The 24891-nt window shown below is 42.1% G+C and overlaps 1 protein-coding gene across 1 annotated transcript in view; it reads left to right on the forward strand.

The window, feature by feature from the left end:
• LOC8043915 overlaps positions 1 to 22863 on the forward strand; it is a 54979-nt gene extending 32116 nt beyond the window's left edge. Inside the window, exons 11-13 of the mRNA XM_029975309.2 lie at positions 11775 to 11985; positions 21125 to 21307; positions 22570 to 22863. Coding sequence (XP_029831169.2) covers positions 11775 to 11985; positions 21125 to 21307; positions 22570 to 22697 — 522 coding nt within the window. The 3' untranslated portion in view covers positions 22698 to 22863. The remainder of the gene's footprint in view (positions 1 to 11774; positions 11986 to 21124; positions 21308 to 22569) is intronic.
• Positions 22864 to 24891: the final 2028 nt, after the last annotated feature.

Below are 24891 nucleotides of genomic sequence, written 5' to 3' on the forward strand. Positions count from 1 at the left end.
ACTGGTAGCCACGCTTAATGGGAAGCACAGCTAGATGTCCCGGTGACTTGTACGTCAGTTTGGTAACGTATCGGAACGTAAGAAAACTGGTCTGTGTAAACCTAAATGTAAGGCAACATTAACCCGCCGTGGCGGACGTCAGGTAAAATATGTAGATCCATATATCGAATATTAATTGCCAAAACTCTCCTAAATAACGTTTTAAATACGCGTTTCAGCTGGCTCATTACGATTAACTTATTCCAAAACCCGATGCGCCTTATCGCAGCGTAATCCAAGTTATGCATTGTGGGAATCAGGGGGCAGCCGAACCCATACGCGGTCCTCTCCTGGCCCACAGGTTCCCGAATGCAAGGCGCGCGGTGACGGATTTACGGAAATATAGTCTATTAGAACGGTGTTGCCTGTCGTTCATACATACAATACCGGTTGATTAAATCCAGATAATAAATTTCAGCTCCGCCCTTTTGTCTGGCAAATTTAAGCCGTGGGCAGACGGGATTCCGAAGAAACCCGCACAAACTGCGGTGAAGATCCCGGAAGAGACGTCAGACTCCGCAGGGGACGCGGCTATACACCCTAAATTTCTACGCTGAAACTGCGGTGGAAGCTACGTCCTCGTTGGACCAGATATACGCTTCTCTTTCGCCACGTCATCACGCTCCCGCCCATAACACGCGCAAAGGGTAGGGTCAGGCGACAGGAAGGATGCAGCTGATTGATCCCGCGAGCACGTCGCTCCCAGCGTAATCTCAGCATAAGGACGAACCTACCTCTGCTGCGCCGTCATCGCGCGACGCAGCAGAAGCTGGTTGCACTATCTCTCCACGGGGCGCGGTGCCGCCGGGGCTGAGATGCGCTCTGATAGCAAACCGAAACTTTAAACCCGTCGATTTTGAGCAGTTTTTTCAGAAAGCCGTAAAATGCTTCGCGTGCCTTCTATCGTTCTGCAATTTGTTGATTTAGTGCTTTTCGAGGATGCTGAGCAATTTTCTAATTTAAACCATGCCCTTAAACACAATATTATAAATTTAATTATGCAAAAATAATTAACAACTTAATTATCCCGGACTTTAATAATTTTCCTAAATAGGCCCTGGCCCAGGACCAAAACCCCACAAGCCTTTTTTCGTTGCGATGAGTAGTTTTCGCAGGAGCGATTTGGCCTGCGTTTTCTGAAACACCCTGTATATATATATTAAATATCAGGACGTTAAGAAACTAGCGTTTGTGCAGCTTTATAGGACTTCTAAAGCACGGGAAGATGTCTCGATCGGCCAATGTAATAACGCTAGTGGAGTAGGCGCTCGGATATTAAGACGAGCTTTTTATAGTTATTTTAAAAGCCGACGATTTAAAAAAATGCCAATGAAGAAGCGAGTATTTTGGGACACCAACGTGCACTGCAAAAATTAATGGCGTTTATTTGCTTATTGGAGCAAATGCGGAGGTCAGGCACGTGATAAAATTCACCTCTTCTTGCGCGTTAACAGCATACCCTTTCAGTAAAAACAGAATTAACTCTCCGCAAAAGAGACACTTTTTGTGGATCGTAGGGAAGAACTGCGCTGCTAGCTGGAAACCGTGCGGTCACTTTGAGCATGGATTGAGCACGCGTACGGTTTATTAAAACTTCATATAGTCTATCTCAGGAGTTGTGTCCAGCCAAGGCATAGGCCCGTTCACATGGCTTTCAGGTGTGCCCTCCTTTCGCGAGTATGCTCAGGAAATGAAAGCGAATTTGAATGCCGCGCGGTAGCGTCTGGCAGAAGGCTTGCGAACCCAGGACTTTTCGGTAATGTTTGGCATTACCATTTGTTGTACCAAACCAGCGGCTTGGTTTACTTCGCACACATTTTACAAATATGGAATACTACCTGCCGCTGGCTCATACGCACCGAGAAATACGAGACGCCTGCTATTTACGCGCCTGGTACATTTACGTTTCCATCAAATACACTCATCTCCCTCGGTGGCACTCCAAACTTTTCCGACCGATCCGGTCCCAGGCAGCACACCGATGTTGGACCTACATTGGACCAACAATGGCAAACACCGGCTCCGGAGGTTGGTCCAACATTGGCATTCTGGCCAGGCGCAACTTCTTCCAATGTTGGCCCAGCCATTGGCCCCAACGTTGGGCCATCGTTCAACCAATGTTCCAGCCATCATTGGCACCAACGTTGGGCCATCGTTCAACCGATGTTCCAACCATCATTGGCCCCAACGTTGGGCCATCGTTCAACCAATGTTCCAGCCATCATTGTCACCAACGTTGAGCCACCGTTCAACCAATGGTCCAGCCATCATTGGCACCAACGTTGGGCCATCGTTCAACCAATGTTCAAGCCATCATTGGCACCAATGTAACGCCATCCTTTAACCAACTTCCCAGCCATGATTGACACCTTGTTGGGCCATCGTTAAACCAATATTTCAGCCATCATTGACATCCACACTATGTCATTGGCTATGCCAATTTTGGCTTTCACACTAATTCAATGGCTATGCCATCATTGGCATACAAGTTCATTCATTGAATAGGCCGTTATTGGCAGTCAATCTAATTCATTGGCATGTCCTAATGTTAATGCCACATCTTTAATTCTGGCTGTGCAATGATGGCAATGCGTTTAGATCCTTTTCATTCCAACATTTCGTTTTAAGAACCCCTGGCCTGTTTTGTATTAGTAGTCCAATGCAAAAAAAAACATTCTGGGCACAAATGGCAAGGACCTCCTCTGCTTTGTCTATGCACTATTTTATCTGGCGAGCAAATGACTAATTCAAGATCAATTAATACTTTTTTCGGAACTTTTATTGAAAGGGGCTAGGGAGGAGGCTCAGCGGGGAGCCTATGCTGGGTCCTGGGGAGGGTCCTGGGGAGACTCCTGGGGCGAGTCCTGGGGCTGGGGAGCCATTACGGCTCCCAAACGTCTCTTCCTGCAGCCTCCCTTGTCGCAAGACCCTGGCAGCCGCTTCAGCACCATTTTAAGATCCAAAGGTCGAAGATCAACGCTTTCAAGCCCACATTGGTCTTAGTAAAGCACACTCCCCAGCAGGGGAGGCACTCACGTGAAAGAATGACGTTTTAGCGAACGCCCACGTTTCACCGAATGACACTTTAGCGAATAGATGGACGCCGCGAGCGGCGTTTTCGGGTGGCCCAAATGAGTTCACATTTTTTTAATGAGCCGCCGCAGACTGTCGCCGGCGAAGCGGCGTAAAGCGCAGCGCGGCGGATGGGTTAACGCGTTCGCTTTTTGCTAAAACGGTTAACGCGTTCGCTGTTCGCTAAAACGTCATTCGCTCTTGTGATATGGACCCTTAGCTCCTTCTGAAATATGTAACCCAATATATCACGCACAAGCAAATGAACAGACGCAATCACGCCACGAAAGGCAGTGCTGGCTCACTTGTTCTAGTAGAAGCCTAGCCGCGGCATCCCTCCCTAACAAATGCTTTCTGAAGTGAATCGCTCTGGAGCTAGCATTTGGCACCCATGCGAATTATTCGTTATCTCTGAATGGGTATCGTCTGGAAGGTTGGATACCTCAAACTTATTTAAAACGTCCCGAACTGTATTAACCTATTTCATACATAAAGAAAACGCGTAAAGAAAAAGTACTCGCACATAAGTTTGTAAACAGGCAGCAAAACAGACACAAAGTATTCTCTTCAAATTTCCTAGAACTTTATTACACACAGCATGTTCCGTACAGAAGTACAAATCTGCAAGCGATCTGCGAAACGTAGAGGTACTCCCAAGCTTTTAGACTGCTGAAGGAGTGCAAAGCAAACAGATCCGGGGTAATTATAGGCCATTAAGTCCGTTCTCCCGGCAGCTGGAAAAATATTTTCCCCGAAATTCTCCTGACATACGCCTCTCATTGGCGGTGGCAATCAGCTTATCAAATGACGTTTCCCTGACATGTCGCTTTATTGACACGCTGTTTCATCAGCAAATTCTTTTCCTAAATAATTTGAATAGTTTTTTGTTTCTTTTTTCTGGTAACAAGTTACCCCTAATTGTCGCCGCAAATAGCATGTATGGGGGACGCGTGGGTTAACATTCTTGTAATGAGCCGTCACAGAACGTCGCCGCGAAGCTGCGTGAACGGGTCTGCCGGCCGGTGGCACACCCGCGAAAAAAGGAAGTGGATATTCTGCCGGCGGCACAATAGCCCGGGGAAACAAATGCCGGCAGTTGGCATCTATTGGGTCTCGTATAAAACGAATACTGAAAACAACTATTTGAAGCTGTTAAGGTGTCCGTCTTTTATTAGCCCCGTGCGCAACCGAAAGCGTCGCTGTGGTCGGCCTTCCACGATTGGCCGAACGCTGACTATGACGTCGGAAAGGGGATTTATCATCGACGGAAATAAGAGGAATGAAAGAACTTTAATTTTGACGGTGTTGGCAGTGTTGCTTTGAGAAGGCTATGATTTCAAGCTTCCACCATGCTGACAACAAACACCATCGAACTTGCTTGCAAGGTAATGACGTCACAAGGGGAACCGTAGGAGGGCGCCACCAAAACATCTCGCCGCTAATAGGGCAGGACCCTGGTTTAATCGTCAGAGTGGGATTACTTTTTTTTTCTAGACATAAGACGATACGCACGGCATTTTTTTATTTTTTTTTGTACGATTAACACCGGAAAAAAAGAAATTTAATGTTTTCAACGAAACTTCGCAGCATTAAATGGTATGAGACTCCCTTTCGGGTGGTGAATGGAGGAGAGCGATGCTTGGGCCGCAGACGGGCCGCTGAGAAGCGGCGTGTACAGGTGGGTCAATTGGGTCAATATTTTTCTAACGAGCAGCCGCAGTCTGTGATACACGCGCCGTCCGAAACTGGCGGAATTTGTTTTCCCCGGGCTATGCCCTCCATTCACCCTCGGGAAGGACGTTGTCATTTAATTCAGCGAAGTTTCGTCCACAACATTCGTGTTTTTCAGTGTTAATCATAAAAAAACATGTCGTAAATATTGTCAAATACTTAAAAATGATCGAGAAAAAAAAATAAGCCCATACTGGTGGCTTGAATCAGGGTCCCGCTGTGTATGAGACAGACACCTTACCAGTGAGCTACTCTAGAGCTTCAAATAGCCGTTTTCCAATTCGTTTTATACGAGACCCAATAGGGGACAACTGCCGGCATTCTTTATTCACTTCCGCGAAAAAATTTCCCTGCAGCGTGAAATTCGCGTAAGGAGTGTCGGTGATATGTTAGTGTCGACGAAACGCATCCATGAAACGTGTGTCCATGAAAACTTGTCTATGAAACACGTTTGCACGAACAGCTGGGAGAACAAGAAAGTCAGTATTCTACGGGGAGGTGCATGATTTCAGGCAGCTGATGGGAGGCGTCTCTCCGTAGAATTTGGGAAAACAAATATTCTCCCGGCTGCCGGAAGAATAGACACTGCCTAATTCTATAAATAATCTGGAAGGGTGCTTGTAGAACAGCGGCCACTCGTTGCCAACAAGCGGGTTGCCGTGCACTTACCAAAGAATTAGCGGACTTGAAAGATGTAATCCGAGATATTCGTTGACATGGGCACTGGAGAACAACCAGGTACACACACAAACGAGATGGTAGGGCTCCGAGAAGATTCAACACGATGCGGTACAAGCTGTCATTTGCCAAACCAAACCACATCACGAGAATTTCTGTGACCTCTTCGAAGAAATCGCTTGTCGCGTAGGACTTTTCAAACACTGAGCCACACAGGCCGCAGCTAAGAGTGCCAGGGAAAGGAATGCTGGTAGGGGGAAGCAGATGGGTTGCTGGAGAGGAGAGGAGGAAACATTCCCCTCCCTCCAGCATTTCGCCTGCATCCTGCTTCTTCAAAGTCCCCAGAACGGTGCGCCCACAAAGAGCTTATCTTCGAGGGTCGCCCGAACAATGAACACAGCGAGAGGACCTGTCAGTGGATACTTCTGTGAGTTCGTCCCAAAGTTGATAGTGCAGTAGATGCTATGTAAGTGGTTTACCTAGCAGCGTCCTTCAGGCAGGTCCCATTCTCTGCCTTGTGACCCGCTTGGAGACTATAGTCACGTGACCGTAACCGGAGACAGGCTTGGCCTAAAATACGCACAGCGTCTACTCTGTTGTCAATACCGAGTGAACAGGACAGCAGTACGAAGGCTACTCAGGGACAACTTTTCCTGGCACTGCTGTGGAAGGTACAGGTCCGCGCTCCCTCTCCTATTTTGAGCGCTGAATAAAGCTGTGCGCGGGCTCTTCTCCTTTCCACTGCATTGCCAAGAAAAGTTCTCGCCGAGATAGTTTTTGGAGTCCGAAAGGAACTGCCTTTATGCTATGTTTTAAGCCGTAAAACCCACACTCCAAACTAAAATGCAAAAATCACCGCGTCTTCTTTCTGCGCACGATGTCCCCAAATAAAGTGAAATAACAAAGAAAAAATATTACTCAGAAATAACCTGTACCGTATATTTCGCAGCACGCTAATAGATTTTTTTGTTTTGCGAGGGTTGTGTGCATGTAACAAAAACTGTACCATTCCTTAAACCATGTAATCATAAATGCAACACAGATGCAAAGATCCCTAAAGCTGAAGTGGAAAAAAAAACGCGAATCTAACAAAACGATGACAACACATGGAGGGGTTCTGGGCTCGAAAGTGCTAACGACTTATCATATCGCAGAAAAAAAAAAAAAAAGAGACATATATTAGCAATAGCGTCTGCATATTTGAGGAATTTGCAGAACAGTGAGGTAATAGGACGTCCGTAAGGGGGCGCAAAATGCACGATTAAGTGATTAAACTTTTGTTTCGTGTGTTAAAAATTGTTTTTAATGTATATTTCGTCGTTCTCGACGTGGGCGTCGACGGACAGAGCGCCACTGCTTCCGCCTCTGTCGAGGTGAGGACTACTGTTTACACGTTGTAACGACAGTATATCGCGCCAGAGACTCGTATATTTGGCCCGCATGCAGCCTCGAGAGAGTGGTTTCGAATGTCGGTGCAAGACAGAGCAACGGCGTAGCAATCGCGGCATGAGAACCGACTGCGCCTCGATCTGGCCGACCGCGCTCGCTCTGCTGTAAAGTGAGCGGGGGAATTCCGAGCACCGTTAGCTCACTGGTGTTACAAGAGACTGCTTTATCGTTGAGACCTTGCAGACGCCTGCGGAGCCATTCCAGTACTTCGCGCATCTCCCGCGCAGCATCGCAACTTTTTTGGCGCCTGATAGGCCAAGAGAGCCCGTAGCATGTGTTGCGGTACATTCTAAGTTGAAGCAGAGTAGCCGCGAAGTACGTGAATCGTTGCGACGTTGCGTGATGTTGAAAAATAAACAAATAAAAATTATCTCGCGGGTTTTTCCAGTTTCAGATGTGGCGATTTGAAACATGAATGCTGCAAATGTCAGGGCGGGATCAATTTGTCCACACTATTATTCCGTTCATTCGGCTCGCACTCTACACTGATGAACTGATCTTTTGATTTTCGAGACTTGCATTTTCTAAAGAGCTTCGTGACAACGCCAGTGGTTCCTTGGCGCACCGAATCCTGCAAAGCAAATAAACTCCACCCAAAACCACTCCGTTATAGTTCCGTGGAATCCTGAGGCCAGTGAATACAGTGAAGCGCCACAAAATTTTTAATTTTTGGTGGCCGACCGCCTCTCTACCATGGTCGGCTCGGACCAAAAAGAGACAAAAGCCTCCAGGAAAATCCCTTCCTTGGGAGTTCCGTGTAACTCCGGTGCCCGGGAAGTACAGTGAGGCGCCATGCTGGTAGATCACCGAATTTCCTGGGCAGTCCCGGTCCAGTCTAGTACGGCCAAGGCCGAATCTTGGCCCCATAGCTAGTGTATCCAAGTGTACTGCCTGGGGTGTACCATGTTGTAAACTCCTTCATCAAGGACCTATTTAAAATACAACTTTTCAATTGGCACCTTTGCCCTCAAGTAAGTATTTAATAAAGTTTCCCATTTAGATTTAATTCATGAACAACTTATTTAATTACAGCGTCTTCCTAGCAGCCTTTTTATCAAGACGCCTTCTGGCAAGGGTGATCTTCATTGCCTAGAGTACTTCATTTGTTTTTAAAGTTCGGTTCCAGAAAACGAGGCACCTAGTTGATACCTTGCGCCAGAACATTTTCAATGTTGTAACCCATTGGCTAAGACAGGCCAACGTTGGTCTGCCTAGGCCAATCGATTACCAATGTTGGTAAGCCATTGGCTAAGACAGGCCACTGCTGGCCAGACTAAGCCAATCAATTAACAACGTTGATAGGCCAGTGGCTAAGACAGGCAAATGGTGGCCAGCTTAAACCAATCGATCGCCAACGTTGGCAACCCATCGGCTCTATCACAGTTTATTTTTCTGCGGGCATTGTCACTACCGTAGTCATTACTGCAGTTGTCGTATTTTGTACGCACTTTGAAGTCATTTTTGGCAAGATAATGCCCCAGCTTCTTCTGTTATATGTTGCGTGATAACCTGTCTTTGAGATTGAAATGCGCATCAACATTATGTCACCTCCTACCTCAAACATAGAGTGTTCGAGATGATAAGTCAACATGAATTTTTATTCGTGAAGACATGGAATCGGGCTTAATCAATCGCTGGATATTTGTTCTAAGGTTTCATTTTTTGCGAAAAGTATTAGTGCTTTTTATTTATTTTTAATTTTGTCCGGTTCAGTCTCAATTATAGGCCGTGTTTTGTGGCTCGGCAAAGCGGGTTGCTTTGAGATTTTCAAGATCTTATACAACTGACAATACACCCATGTCGTAGGTACTGGGGAGGCGGGTGCAGCTTTCGGGGTTGAACCCTGCCTCTGCCTCACCCCCCCCCCCCCCCCCCCCCTCTTGGAAAGGTTTCCCGGTTGCGTCTCTAAATGGGCATAAGAGAAGAGGCACTATGCTTTTTGCCATAAGAACATATTCAAAAATCAAAGGAAGCGTGCATTTTGTATTTCGCAAAGAATTTACTGAGCAGAACAATCAGTTTCGGGAAGACGCGCGTTAGTTATAGTCGGTGACAGGTGGTAGAAGCTGCTCCCATCTCTTTCCACTTTTGCAGAACGAAGGATCGGGAGGAGGCGAGCTCCTCCCCAGCGTTTACTTTTAACCTGTCACCAACTACGGTGTTTTTCTTCGCGGACGTTCAAAATTGCTACAGCTCGCAATGCATACAGCGTTCTAAGTCAGGTGCTATTTTGCTCTGCGTGTGAAAACAAAAGAATCGTAACCCCCCCCCCCCTGGAGCCATAGCTACAGACTGTTCTCAGCGTGCACTATCAGCCCATTAAAAAAACTAAGCCAATTAATTATAATGTTGGTAAGCCACTGGCTAAGACAGGCCAATGTTGCCCAGCCTAAGTCAATCGATTACCAATGTTGGTAGCCCATTGGCTAAGACAGGCCAATGTTGGCCAGCATAAGCCAATCGGTTACCAATGCTGGTAATTGATTCGCTGAGACTGGCAAATATTGGCCAGTCTAAGCCAATCGACTGTCAACGTTGGTAAGCCATTGGCTGAGCTAGGCCAATGTTGGCCAACCTAAGCCAATTGATTACCAATATGTATAACCAATTCTCTAAGTTAGGCCAATGTTGGCCAGCTTAAGGCAACCGATTGCCAACGTTGGTAAGCCATTGGCTGAGATTGGCCAGTATTGGCCAGTCTAAGCCAATCGACTGCCAACGTTGGTAAGCCATTGGCTGAGATATGCCAATGTTGGCCAGCCTAAGCCAATCGATCACCAACGTTAGTAAGCCGTTGGTCAAGTCAGGCCAACGTTGGCCAGTATGTGCCAGTGCAACACCAATATTGGGTGTGCGATGGCCACATTGTCCCAACATTGGTCCATTGTTTGCCAATTAAATACCAACTTTGGCCCGACGTCGTGTGCTGTCTGGGGTGGTGCCATTGTCTTGGTTGCTTAAGATTTTATTTTCCCGTCTTGACGATAGAAAGGTTCTTGCCTTTTGCAACACTCTTCGTAGAATCCACAACGCAACATGAAGGCATCGCGTTGCCGCCAACGTCGTAATACAAAAGAAAAAAAAAGGAAACTACGGCCGGACCGTTAGCAACGTGGCACGGTGCCACTGCCATACTTCGCATGAAACTGGCATTGGTTCAGAGAATACCACCCAATCGCGAGGGATCATGGGAAGATAACGGTCACGTGTCGCTCCCGATCCTTTCAAAAAGAGTTGAAAGAGGGATTTTTAGACGGAAATGTCATGGAAGATGGGGAATTTTTCTTCCGCATTTCGGACTGTAATTATTGCTACCTTTCAGTTTGAGGGACCTTAAGTATAAATAGTTACCGCGAGCCGATAAAGGTCACGTGACCGAAAAAAAAGGCGCGCCTTACTCTGCTGTCCCCTCTCACGCCCAGCTTTCTGCGTGTTTTTGTGTTAGTTCTGGTAACGGAAACATAAGCATACAGCTTCGCCATGAACAGAGCGGGACAAGATCTAGTTATGTCAAGTTTCAAAACTGTTCTGGCATAATTAGACGGCGGGCAAAAATTTTTTTAGTTGCAATGTGCCTGCTGAAGCGAATATCTTAAAAGTTAACAAGCAGATATTAGATAATCAATTTGATAATTACCACTTTCCATCGTCTATCTGTCGTCCGCCATGATGAACATTGTTATCCCGAAAGAATCAGTCCTTTATTTCCAGTTTTGTTATAATTAATTGTTTATGCGCAGTCTTTAATACAATACCCCGTATATCAGCCCGCATAATCCAGCCCAGCTGCAGAAAACAACAATCTTATAAGCCACCACAGTCTGACATACTAAATGATTATATATGGTGGTCTTTATAAATTCTGTAATGCAAAGCAGAGCCAACTGAATAAGTTTAAATCAAGAGGCTCGAGGACAACCGGAAAATGACAGGGAAGAGAGAGGGCGCTTTGGCAGGTAGGGAATAAGACCACAGCGGTTAATGTGTAGGAACTTGGCGAATGAGGAATTAGACCCCCCTCCCATCGGTGGTCCAAAAAGAGTCCTTCATGAACCCTGACTCAAAACGTCACGTCTAGCCGTTGCGTTCGCTCCTTATATCATACTTTAATTTTGAAATAACGACGAGGAGGAAATGGCCTCCAGTCCACCTAGTCAAAATTGGAATGCATTTTCGAACAGATTGCGCGTGTGCTCCATTTGTGACCTGCACATGCTCGTTATCTGTGTCGTGCAACTGGCGCTTCATGCGCCTTGAAAAGAGGATTCAACCCCTTCTTGTCACAGCAGTACACCGTACCCTGAAGTGACAAATGAGTCTCCGACCACCGCTCTATGTGCGAATTGACAATTTCCAAACGCCAGAAGGCTAACATTTTCTCACAAACACGCATGCTGGGCTAATATTTAGTATAATATAGCCCCATGTTCACCATCAATAATTTCTCAACCACAAGCATGCAGGCACGGATTCATAAAATTCTGAAATCAACAGCCTGAATTTGGCTCCGCGACTTTTATTCATTTGTTTTTTCTGTTCAAGGATACGTTCTGAAGAAAGCGCGTCCGAAAAAATAACAGCGTCAGAGTTCTTTACGGTTCGGCGGCTGCCATAGCTGTCCAGATGATTTATATTCCTTCTACCAATCCTGAAATTATGCATTAATGGCGATATAGTTCTGGCGCTACTTTGTGTTAGAAATATTGAGCTATAAGTACCGCAATGAAACTTATTTTATAAATGATACTTGTATGCCATTTGGTAATTGTTCATAGGTGCATACACTTTCTGTGTGACTATTTCAGAGTCCCGAAGAGAAAGTTTCCTGGACTAATTGCTCGAGTCACGCTGGCTGCAGCGCAGTCGTCATTGGTGGAGGGACGCCTTCCTTCAAAACGGGATTCCTCAGTCTTAAAAAACTTCGGCCTTTCACAAAATATATAATTTCAGTGAGGGGCTGCAACAAGAGAGGATGTGGAGGGGAAACCACTCTACCGGCTCAAACGAGTGTGTCAGGTAAGAAAAATGAATTTGCAGGAACAAAAAAACAAGTATTACAATATGTTAACTGTGGAATAATTGCTGTTGTGTAGTTCCATTTGAAATCGAACACGTGCGCTCTGGTGGGTATTCAATTTTACCCAAAAACCTTAGGTATATCCTCGCTTCGCAATAAACAAAACAATTTCATACAGTAATTGTTTTCATTTACAAAACTTTTAAATTGAAGCATAATGAAACGCTACATATTGACTGCTTGATTTTTGTACACAGTTCTTTCACTTGTTATATATAGGGAAATACCAAAAATATTCACACTAATTGCTTCTTGTAAATGTATGACGCATGACTTATGTGTATGTTTAAATTTAGTTTCTTTGGCATACCTAAAGCCAGGAATAGCAAATGCTAAATATCACACCTTTTACGTTTCGGTTAGATATTTGAAGCCATGTATCTAAGAATTCGTCATACAGTTTGCTTACTATACTCTTTACAGATGTGGTCCAATATGTATATGTCCTATCGACTGGCACCACTTCAGTGTAATTTATTTTTACAAAATACTTTATATAAATGTCTACAAAAAATATAGTCCTGATTTGAACTCTTATTATAAAATACCATCTTATATTTCTTCATGTTTTTCTGCTGTTTCCCATCAGGTTAATTTTCCGTAGGGAAAATCAAAACTTTCCTCAGTCTTTTATTTTCTGTAGAAGTGCTCAAATACGGATGCATTCACCTGAATCGGCAAAAGGGCAGTTTCGAAAGTTGACGTTACCGCAACGTAGCAAAGGTTTTTTAGCCTTTCAGTGCTAAGGGCAGGGGGTTAGGAAGTGTTTGAGAGATAAAGGGGCGACAAAAATTGGCGGTGGAGAGGGGGGGAGGCGGTGAATGGGTGACGTGTCCCTAGTAACCAAAGTTGTCTGCCCGTATCCGACCGTCGTTCCGAAGCCAGAAGCTGCGCATGCTTCTTTATCCTTTTTTTTTTTACTTTTTAGGGTGGTGGAATTGGGGGGGGGGGGGGGGGGGGGGCTGGAGGAGATATTAGTGAGGGCAGTTGAGTCGGGCTTCATATTTTGTATATCAATTTGAATATGCATACTATTTCTCTATCTTTATTCTCGTTTCTACTTCTCTGCTGTTAAAAACCTTAAGAGAGCCAATATCTGCACCCCGTAGTCTTTGTGTTGAATCAATCATTCCATTCCTCAGCTCGGGCTTTTTAGATTCAAAGTTGCTTGTGTCCAGTTTTATCGATGATAGCCGTTCACAGATTTGAGCAGGTCTTCTTACAATTTTCATTATAAAAAGAAGATATATAAAAATAAGCGTTTTTACTTGGTGAAAAAGCACTTCGACGTGGATCTGTTGAGGTCAGCCTCGTACTATGACAGCGGTACTGCGTTTAGGTTACAAATACGCTTTGGCCAGAATTGCTTCGCAAGCCTTGATCAAAACTGCGTGCTATGCCGGTAAGCTGACCTCAAGTTTGTGTCCAAGTCTAGTTTCAATGATAATATACAGAGGGACTCTGAGGACGGAAGTTCCTGGAGGCGAACTAAACACTACTTCAAAGAGATTCCTGTCGGCGTATAACACAAAAGTTAAAGTCAGAGCTGAAAAACGTAAGCCAAGCTACAAATCAAATTTATTTCAAATACGTTTTTTTTAATAGCTACTTCTTATTAGAAAAAAAACACAGACTTCCAAGCGTATTGCTCCTGCTTTGCGCGTGGCGAGTTGTGTCTAAATGTGCATTAATACTTTATGACACGATAAGATACGATAAAATACAATTTATTTTTCACCACAATTACATGCGGTTAACAGGGCACCGAAAAAAAAAAAGCTGCAGAAATGCAGCTTCACGAGGCTCCGGACCCCCCATTCAGTAGCTACGGCGGAGCAAGACAAGTATTAAGATCAAATAATAAAATCCTTTATAATCAATGAAAGAAGTCAAATAAACATTTTGAATATGCAGTTATTTGAAAGTTCGGTTATGTTTCCACTACGATTGGAAAAGTGGTTTAATAAAAAAGGGCAAATTGTGAGCTTATCTCTGCTTTTTAAAAGTAGTTCTTGATTTAGGAACTAGCCAAAGCTGGTAATGCCTAGATGAGTAGTAGTGACTTTTTCTTTCAAATCTGAAAGTTGAAGAATAAAATGAGAGCGTGTATCTGCCGCATACTTATACGCAGTTGCTACACGGTAATTATATAATTGGTATACCCTAAGGATTTTGTATAGTTTAAATTAATAAGCTGGAGGGGTGTAAGCAACGTTTGCTATTACTCTTATTGTCGTTTCCTGAAGTACATGTATTGTCAAGTCGTTGCTCAGTCCGGAGAGATGGCCGCTTTTGATACTCACTTCTGTCAGTGCTACGGTAATTCCCATTAATTATGGAACCATCAAGATACCTGCCGTGAATATGAACACAGCTGCGGACTCATTTTTGTGCTTGAATATTGTGACAGTTTTAGCGTAAGAAGAACGTTAGCGTCTTAGTATTACGCATGGCCATCGAGTACTGCACGAGGATGACCTTCTTTGTTATATTCAAATTCGAAACATAAAAACTGCTGTCAATCAAAATATTGAGTGCAAGAACAATGTCGTCATCAAAATATACGCAATTAGGTTTATTTGTGAGACCTACTTTATGAGTCTGAAAGCCAAGACGAAGATTACAGAATTTTGTTTACTGCGTCTAAACTCCAAGAAGATCAATCCAAAGCGAATCGTATGTGCCTATTTGTGCTGTAAAAATATTTTATCCCCTCAAGGATCATAGTGCAAAGCAAGAACTGGTCCCCATGAGCTTTGTACATAGCTAACTTTAGCAAATCAATGTTGATGTGTTTCATAAAGAGGCAATGTTCAAGCTGATATATTTTCTTCTTGGAATCTCAATTCGATTTGGGAATGTCGGTAATTATTAAAACTGGACAGAAATACGTTGGTGTGTAAAAAGATGGAGCAGCTAGGGGACTGGAACCCTAGCGAAAACACCAGGTCTGCCGTTCGTATATATCATTTTGTTTTAACGTGAAAAACCGAAGAACACAGACAACATGAGGGATAAAAGATATTTTATATTTTAAACTGAAATAATCACCAATATGCGCCTTGATTCACGTATCCTAACTAAAATGAGAAGAAGAAAAAATATTATAAAAATCAGTCGTTACAAGCGGACTTGTACGGTACACATTACAAGTAACCAAATAACTTGTAATCAATAACTTTTTGAGTAAATTTTTAATCATTTCTATACAATAATTATACAGTAATCGCAATAGTAATCTGATTACATATGAAGGTGCCAAAATTTCTTGTCACCGTTACTCTTTTCCTTCCCTTTCTAATTGTGCCTTTTGATCGTTTGCGGAGCGCAAGTCCCTCTGCGTCTTGTACAGGGGTTGTGATGACGTCAGGACGCCGAGCTCTTATTGGCTGAAAAATAGTCAGAGTGCAGGCGAGCTGGTGTAAGTTGAACATGATTGTAAACCTGAGACTGGGGCAGAAAGAGAACACGACAGAAGGTAGTAAAAGAGGTGGCGGTGGTTATGCTAGAATGTAACCCTTTTTGTGAGTGTCCCTCAGCCAAGGTGAAGGGAGATAAGAGAAGGTTTACCGAAGTGTCATTGTCCTCTTGTCATGTGATTTTTTTTTTTTTTTTTTTTTTTTTTGTGGAGACGGCGTTGGAGATGGGGTATATAAAGCGTGTTTGAAATAAACTTTGCAGCTGAGTTTGAGACGTTGCCTCCTCTTTTACTACCTTCTGTCGTGTTCTCTTTCTGCCCCAGTCTCAGGTTTACAATCATGCTCTTATTGGCTGATTGAAGAAAATAGAGGGTAGACCTCAATACATCTAGCATTGAGGTCTACCCACTATCCTTTTCTCAAAGTCAATCAGAACTCGGCGACGCTCTGACATTATCAGTATGCATGCGTAAGAAGCAGACGACTTGCTCTCCGTATAAGTTTCCAGCCAAGGAATACTCGGCACAAATCTTCAATAGAAAGATTGCTCACCGAAATCGGCTGATTAAAAAGTTAAGCGGTTTATAATTCGGTGATTCTAATCTGAAAATGGACAGTGCGAACATCCACTTTTCAAACCGGCAGAGAAATGTATTATGTTGAATATCTGAAGTAATCGAAGGAGTAACGGCTACTTCTTCAAGCAACGGCCAACTACATTTCATCTCTAGTAATCGAGTACTGTTAGTGGACACTGTTTAAGCGAGAGTAATTGTAATTTATTCAAATACTTTTCTTAGAGTAAGGTGTACAAGATGGGTTACAAGTGACGTAATCATAGCAGAGGAGTAGGGGCAGAATTTGTTTTCCTAATGGGGCAGGTCCATCTAACCCACTGCCCTTCCCGCCTCCGCCGCCATTTCAAAAAAGGATGACAGACCAAGGACGATAGACGAGTAAGCCCAACCTAAAGCCACATCATAACACAAGGAAGTCCTCCTGAACAAGATCTGGTGCCCATCACCTTATCTTTTCTTGACTTCACCTCCCCTCCCCTACCCTTTTAGCCTCAGGATAAGTCGGTCAAAGAAGGCGACTATTTGATACAAATAAATATACGGTTTAGTGAACTCATTCCATCTCCCCTTCAAGTTCCAAACACGTTATGGCACCCCTGGCCTTAGAATTTCAAAGCTAAAACACATTGCAGTGAAGTCAACTTGGAAAACGTCCCATTTGCCGATCCGGAGTCACGGATGTGTGTGTCTATGCATGTCTACAGAAAATACAACAAAAAAGGGGAACTTTGATTATGACAACATAAATTAAACATCAATGGGAACAGAAAAAAATATTCGGAAATAAAAAGTTTCTTTAATAAAGCGGGATTTAGTTATTACTAAATTTATTTCCAGTCGATATTTCAAAATGCATATCAATTATTTCTTAAAATAAATTGCACTAAAATAATAACAGTCAATAGGACATGTACAGGCCTACATTCGTGTGGTATACTATAAGCCAAATAAAAGATTTATCCTAAAATTCAAGCCTCCAATAATGTCACCGAAATGTCAAAGATGCAAAGTTTGGCTATTTTCTTTTGGCCATTAAATATGCCAAAGCAGTTTAGTTCATACCAAAAAATAGACAATCCATCATATATTCACAAGATGACAGTGGGTGTTTTCGTTTTTATATATTTATAACATCGGAAACGGAACAACAACAGGGCATGAAAATCAAGCAGCCCAAACGTACCTTTTGCCTTGCTTCACTTAAGAATTCGCGTAAGACTTGTGGACAAAATCAATTTTTTACAAAATTTTGGAAAGTGGGTTTGTTCGTTCCAGAAATGGGGGCCCTAGCATAATTTCTTTAGGCAAATCCGAAAACCCAGCCCGAGACGCGTGATCGAATTTAAATGAAAGAACCCTGCTGTATTTGTTAAGACACATTTTAGTAATAATTGTTTTTGGTATTCGTGGCTACTGGAAGCTCCAGGCTCCCATTTCAAATTTAGCCTTCATTTCAAAACACTGTATCGTTCGAAGTGCTAGCGAGGACCTGAAAATCCAGTTTTTGTTTAACGAACCGGGAGAAGGTTTTCCGAATATCATGGAGACGTTTATTACAGTAAGTAGAAAGGAGCTGTCTCGTGGTCTTTCTAAGATTGCCAGTTGAATTTCCGAAATCTTGAGCTTTTAATAAGATATGAGTACTATTCAATAGTTTGAAATTAGCTTAAACTTGATATCTCGTCACAAATATGTTGGTTTTTATCATACTTTTGTTTCGTGCAGCCTTTTTATTAGTATTGAATCGACCACGAAACATATAATAAATTAGTTTAATAATGCATTCTAAATTTCCTTTGTATACAGAAATGGGAGTGTGCATTAAGAAATAATAATTTTAAACAAAACAAACTTTTTAAAATGTTATTTTTTACGACGTTGCTTTCAAAACCAGACCTTCGCTAATGTCTTCTTTAAATTGTTTCCTGAATCAAAAGGATCTCAGACAATATAAAATAAATCTTACAGATCACTTGTGCATGTTTTGACTCTGATTCAGCACGAAGGTTCTGCTAAATTATGCATTTCTAACTATTAAAGAGTTAATATTCCTCAAACCCAAGTTACAACAATATAAAAAAAAAAACATTTGTCTATGGCTCACCATGCGGCAGAATTCTTCGGCTCAAATTTGGATTTTCCTTGGGAATTTAAAGCCTTAGAAATCCCGAAGGATCCAAGGTAGAGAAAAACTAAGACCTTGGAGAAAGGCCTGATTAGTCCCAAGTTATTCCCCAAGGATTTCCAAGCTTGTGCCAAGTTAGGCCTTTCTTATACGTACTGCCTGGTTTAGCATGCATTTAAATTTCTTTGAGCCCGTGGAAAAACAAAAGTTCTTGCTGACATTTGAGACGATGGATTTAACAGAAAAATTTTGGGTGTAGAAAAAAATTCTAGCCTTGCCCTCGTTCCCTATATTTTTCAATAAAACGCCCAAAGCACATTGGAACACTTTTTTTCCAAATTTACTCAAAAAGATTTAAATGCATGACGAGACATATGAGGTTGTCTATCTTAGGTTTAGTTGTCGACACCTGCAGGTTTGATTTTGATATTGTAAAAAAATGCACCACATTGCTGCATCTTTGAGCAAAAATTTGTGTCCAAACATAAGAAGCTGTTTTTTTAAAAATCAAAGCGGCTTTTTTAAAGATCAACGAAGGTTCCGCGGGTGGGACGTTAGCACCAGAGGGACTTGGCTGGCAGGAAAGCGTTGGTGTAAATGTTTCCCGAGGTGGGCGACCTTGAAAGACAGGCGTACTTTACGACGCGGGGTTCTGAACGTGCGTTCGTAGCAGAGAGAATCAGAACGAGAATTTCGGGCCGTGAGAACGCGGTGGTTGTAGCTGGCACTCTTGACATCGGTGTAGATTTTGTCAGCCGAGTTTTGCGAGGACACGGTATAATGGTAGCGTCAGACCGCGTCTTGCGGAATCAATAGGGAGTTTTCCCTATTGATTCCCCAAGACAGCCGATTCAATAGTGTTTCCGTATAGTGTTCCCTATTGATTCCGCAAGACACATAGTCTTCCCCATTGATTCAATAGTGTTCCCTATTGATTCAATATTGATTCAACAGTGTTCCCTATTGATTCAATATTGATGCAATAGTGTTCCCTATTGATTCAATAGTGATCCCTATTGATTCCGCAAGACTGCCGAATCAATAGGAAGTTTTCCCTATTGATTCCGCATTCAGACAGGCGGCCACACCGGGTCGGCTGTCTGAATTTCTGAGCAAGAGGAATAGCTTGCTTGCATCTGAGCCCAGCTTAGCTTTCATCGTGAGATATACGCAGGTTGCGGTGTATCACGCGGGAATGAAAGCAATTGCTCCATGGTGAGAAGGTGAGTCGATTGGTTGTGGTCTTTCAACCAGTGCGAAATGCCAGTCTCAGGACGCGACAAGGATTCGCCGCTCCAATAAAGGGCGACGGGTAGCCAAGCATTTTTTGGTGGAAACGCAGCAAGTGAGTCGTTTGTGCTGGAGCTCGAGAGCTAACGCTCGTTAATTGAACCCGATCGAAGAACTCCAAAGGACTATGTCCCCGTAATCGGAACTTAATCCCGCGAGCCAGCCAACTTTTGAGCATGGATAAGCTAACATTTGAGCACCTCCTTCTCAACCTGATACCAAAAAGTTACCTTTTTCAGAATTATTTCGCGTACGTATTTTTTTTTCTCTGCGGAAATAGTACGTTGTGTATTCAAAATGAACTTCCAAGTCTAATTGAGTTAATCGTCGACGCCAAGTGACACAGCGAGCCCGTACACGGCCTTAATACGCTGGTCTTGCGTTGTGGTGCTGAATTCATATTTGTTACATTTTATATGCATGGACTTACAAACACTTTTCATCGAGTAATTGAAGACGTTAACAACGTTTTGATTAACAATAGAGATTTTAGTATGCAGATATCTCCAAAAAACGCTTTTCGAAACATCTGTTTATTGAAGTTTCAACTGTTACTCAAGTTTATCTCCACTCTTTATCCAAAACCTCTTGAATCCGCAAATCATGAGGTATCTTGAACACAAAAATACAACTTAGAGGTACCTCTAAATTGAATTATCCTTGTACCGGGAGCACCTATGCTCTGATCCTTGCATTCGTTGTTTAATCAATCTATTTCTCAAAATATGAAACCCCAATATTTTAATTGTTATTCAAACAAATGTAATACAACGCGATATTCAGTCATACAGTCGAAATCGCCATGCTAACAGATGAACGTATAATTTGCCTTTAGCTCTTAAAAATGTTACACATTTCAGTTTAGACGTAAATATAAACATAATTTCAAACATATGTCAATGAGATCGCAGGCGAGATGGTGTATATTTGCCATTTTGAGGACTTACAAGATAATGGAGAGAGAAACAAAGAAACATGAACCCTAAACTTCTATGGTTAATGTTTTTAAGTTTCACATTCCAGTCTCGGGTAACTCATCAAAATGGCAAATTTTTATATATTTTTATATATTTGCTTTGCCAGTCTAACCTGGATCCCCTTTATTAGGTTACAAATGTCACTTGTTTAGAAACTCACTTCTGGCGTTCAGTTTTATATATCACGTTGAAAAGCCATCCTGGCACAATCATAGACTTTGTTTCACCCTAACTTGAGAAAAAGCCTTTGCTACGTGCTGATGGGACCAATCAGACAGCAACCAGAGCGCACCATCATTGTTTTCGTCGTGTGTATGTACGTGTTCTATCGTCGCTGATGCAATCACAAATAGAAATGTCCTACCGACTTGCGCTTTTCACACTGTTTTATTCGTCCCATTACCTCGTAGCATCAGCTGAGTCTGAACTTAAGCAAAATAGAAATATAGTAACAGGTTTTAACGAATAAAAATTAAAATACCGAGTCTTATTATTTTAACGAACTAAAAATCGCAACTTCGCATTTATTCACGCTAATATTCCTGTCTTCATTTTGCTGTGATTAAATGATTAACACTAACGTTTATAGCCTGGGAGGTTAAAATGGCACAAATGTTTGAAAAGCAACCCCTTTCTTGAGTTGCGGAAACCCTCTTTTATTTACTGCACTGCATCAAAATGTTTTGCAGCTCCGAGTGCACCACGAGAACTGGCAGTCTCGAAACATGAGAGAAACGGTACCCTAGTCGTTTGGGAAAAACCTTTGGAACCAGCGGGCAACATTAATGGCTACACTGTTGCACGACGCTGTCCCAATGGAGAACGGCTGTCTACTGTTGTTTCTGGAGACGTGCTCCGCACCAGTCTTGGAGGTACGGGTTTGTTTCGTATATTAAAAGAACGAATATGTCTCTATTTAGATTAGTAACGCAAGAATTTTGATTTGCGTTCAAGTGATCCGCAGAAAAGTGTGTTCCTTACATTCAAAGTTTCGCAAAGCAATTTTTGTAATGAAGTTGAAATAGCGCGAATGATAAAGACAACTAGAAGACGGAGAGAGACAAGTGCTAAACGCAACTCCTTGACATTTTCAACTTTTCTACTTATTTGTGTTTTTTCCCATGCTGGATTCGATATGAGCAGTCTCGGAACCGATCCTTAAAATTCTTTTTGCAAGTCTACAAGTTTTGGAATTATTTACATCATCATCTATGTATACTAGCGTGTATCAAAGTTTCCTGAGCTGGCAATACTGCTCTGACAGTTTTAAAAATTGGCGTATTCTTCCGCACCCTTAATATTATTCGCTTTTATAGTAAACTCGGCTCAAGTAGAAGTTATTCAGCTTGTCTATATTGACAAACACTGTAATCATTATCCACCTCTTAAACAAGCAATATAATTTAGAAAAAAAAAGATTATAGTTTCTCGTTTCAAACACCCATATTAAATACTTCATTTTACTTGTATTATATTAAAATTAACATAAATAAATATACATTGTGGCGATAAAAATACGTCCCTGTGTTTTCACAAACCGGTGTATGATCCTTGCAGTAAACATGGACTAACCACAAATGAAGCACATTTACATAAAATATGTATTCAGAACAAAAAGAAGCATTTTCTCAAAACTGAAGTAGTTTTCGATCAGCGATACATAAAGTATAATTTGGAAATAAGCTGCCACATACGAAGGTGAGAAACCTTATTTTAGGCAGAACTTTGTTTATTATTACAGATTTACCCGCATTATAGGAAACAATATAGATGGTTGAGCGTGTTGGTTTCTAATTTACGATAAGTAAACAGGGACATTCAAGACAAACAGATGAACAGGCTTTCGAAAGCCTGTCTTGTCTGTTTGTCTTCAATGTCCCTCTTTCCTTATCGTAAAAATAGGAAACAATCATGTCTTTTTTTATTACTACATGCATCCCATAAAACTGTGCTTGTTGCAAAAAATAAATACACTAGGGGTTTTTCTCAAAAAGCACAAGTAAACTATTTGAGGAAGAATGTACCTACATCACTTTCTAGCGCCCCGTAACCTTTGCTTATGTTGGAATACAGCGGTTTGTTCTGCAGGGAGGGGGATTCACTCACATCCGGTAAACACAATTTTCTTGTGCAGGTTTACCACTTGGTGGAGCCAACTGCACATTCTGGGTGACGGCTTTTAACGAAAACTCAGAAGGCCATCTTCTACTAGGCAGGGCTGCAGAAATTACGTTCCCGAATCCAGTTCAATATAAGAAGTAAATACAGAGACCCTAACAAACCGGGCCACGCTAATAATTACCCATTTTAGGCATTATGATAATAAAGTATGACAGCCATAACTTTTAAACCGCGTTTGTGACGAATTCATGCATACAAATAAAACATTCGGAGTGGTTTGTCAATAAAACAATTTCAAAAATCCGGACCAGGCGGATTTTTTCGATCGCGCACCAATTACCTGGCTGTGTTTGGAGATTTGTGCTAGTCCTTTGTCCCTCTTCTTCCCCTTCTCAAGGGATTATTTTCATCATTCTTGTCCAGCTCGCCTGCACGTTTGAATTTAATTGCATTATATTCGAACCCTTGTCTTTGAGTGGGGAAGACAAGCGCGACCTATATAACGCTTGTTATCAGACTATAAATGCGTTAAAAGTTATATGCATAAACCATTATAAGGCATCATGCGCCTGGCATTCCCTGTCCAGGTGTATGACGCCTTCCCGCAGAAATAGTTGTAGCTACTTACATGAAAAGCAAATCGTGCGTTTTACCAAGGGGATTTAGACTAACCTCCTCCCCCTGTGACCACTTTTGCTACCGCAAGGGCCCCCACAATCCAAAAGCCCTAATAGCGCAAGGCACTGCAAGCACCGCCGAAAGAAACAAAACTCATTAAAACTTGAGAAGCTTTCATGAGTTGTCGTGTTGTTGTCAAAATGGAGACTATTACGGTTTCTCCGATAGTGTTGCTCGGCATAATTGGTCTGATGTTTTATTAGATCAAAATGCTGATTTAACCACTACTAAATTGACACAGCACACAATTAACATATCTAATTGATTCTTTGATTAGTTTAGTTACTTCTATTCTAGATTGATGTCTGCCGGTGCATCAGACTATATTAACAACACATACTTTTTATCTGCTTTTACTGTCAACGTCACAGAAGTTCTTCAAGTGATAAAAAATGAAAACCTATGTTCTGGACGGGAATAGACGGTGTACTCAATTTTATTTTGAAGGCTTGTTCTGATATATTTGCTCCCTTTTTGGAACATATATTTAACCTATTTCTCTTGAAGGGTACGTTCCCTAATTTGTGGAAGTCTTCTATAGTTGTGCCCATATTCAAAGCTGGTGATCCGCCTTTAGTTAGTAACTATCGTCCCCTTTCGTTATTTTGTGGTTTCGCGAAGGTTTTCGAAGTGGTTATGCGTAACTGGATCTCAAATTACCTCAGTCAGAAAATTAAATTACCTCAGTTCAAACCATTATTTCTTTTCAGCATGTTTTTTTACGAGAAACTCAGTTGAAACAAATTTGTGCTATTTTCTAGATTTCTCTGTGCCGATAATCACGAGCAGAGGCCAAATTGATGCCGTATATTTTGACATGTCGAAGGCCTTTTACCGTGTAGATCATACTCTACTCCTTTGCAAACTTCGTTTTTATGACTTGTGCCCAAAGCTTTGTGAACGGTTCAGGAGCTACTTCAGTTTACGCAGTAGTAGTCTTCGTGTTGGCAACTCTTTTTCGAAGTGTTTTACATGAACTTCTGACATATTCCAAGGTTCGAACCTGAGACCACTGTTGCTGATTTTGTTTGTAAACGATATATAGTATCATGCGTCGAGCACTGAAATGTTCTTATTTTTGCTGACGGCATAAAACTATTTTTTAATGATAAAGACTATACTGAACTTTACTGCAAACGGATATTGGTGCAATTTCAAAGTGGTGTAAAAAAACTCTTTGTCGTTAAATCCTGAAAAAAGTAATTTGATTTCTTCAATGAGAAACGGGACGTTTTCTTTTACCATTTTGTGCTTAAGGAAAATGTAATAGATCGTGTCTCTCTGATAGGAGACCTTGGCGTCTGTATTGATAGCACTCTATCATTCACTGCGGATGTTTCTAAGACTGTTGGAACAGCGAAAAGAAAGTTGGGATTGATCGCTCGGTTATTAAGCTTTTTTTTCATTTCACCATTATCTGTAGTCCGTCTGTTTCGTAGCTTTGTACGCTCAGGACTTGAATTTGGTTCAGTTAGATGGAATTCACTATCTTGAACGCAAGTTAAAATGCTTGAGCGAGTGCAAAAGAAATTTATGAGAATTATACATGACCGATACGTTGGTCGGAAACTGTGTATTAGTTACGATTTGTTACAGTCTTTATTAGCCTTGAAAGGCTATCAAGGAGGAGGGCTGTTTGAGACACTCATTTTCATTA

This window comes from Ixodes scapularis, unplaced genomic scaffold, assembly GCF_016920785.2.
Source record: "Ixodes scapularis isolate PalLabHiFi unplaced genomic scaffold, ASM1692078v2 PGA_scaffold3__209_contigs__length_174095766, whole genome shotgun sequence".
NCBI lineage: Eukaryota > Metazoa > Arthropoda > Arachnida > Ixodida > Ixodidae > Ixodes > Ixodes scapularis.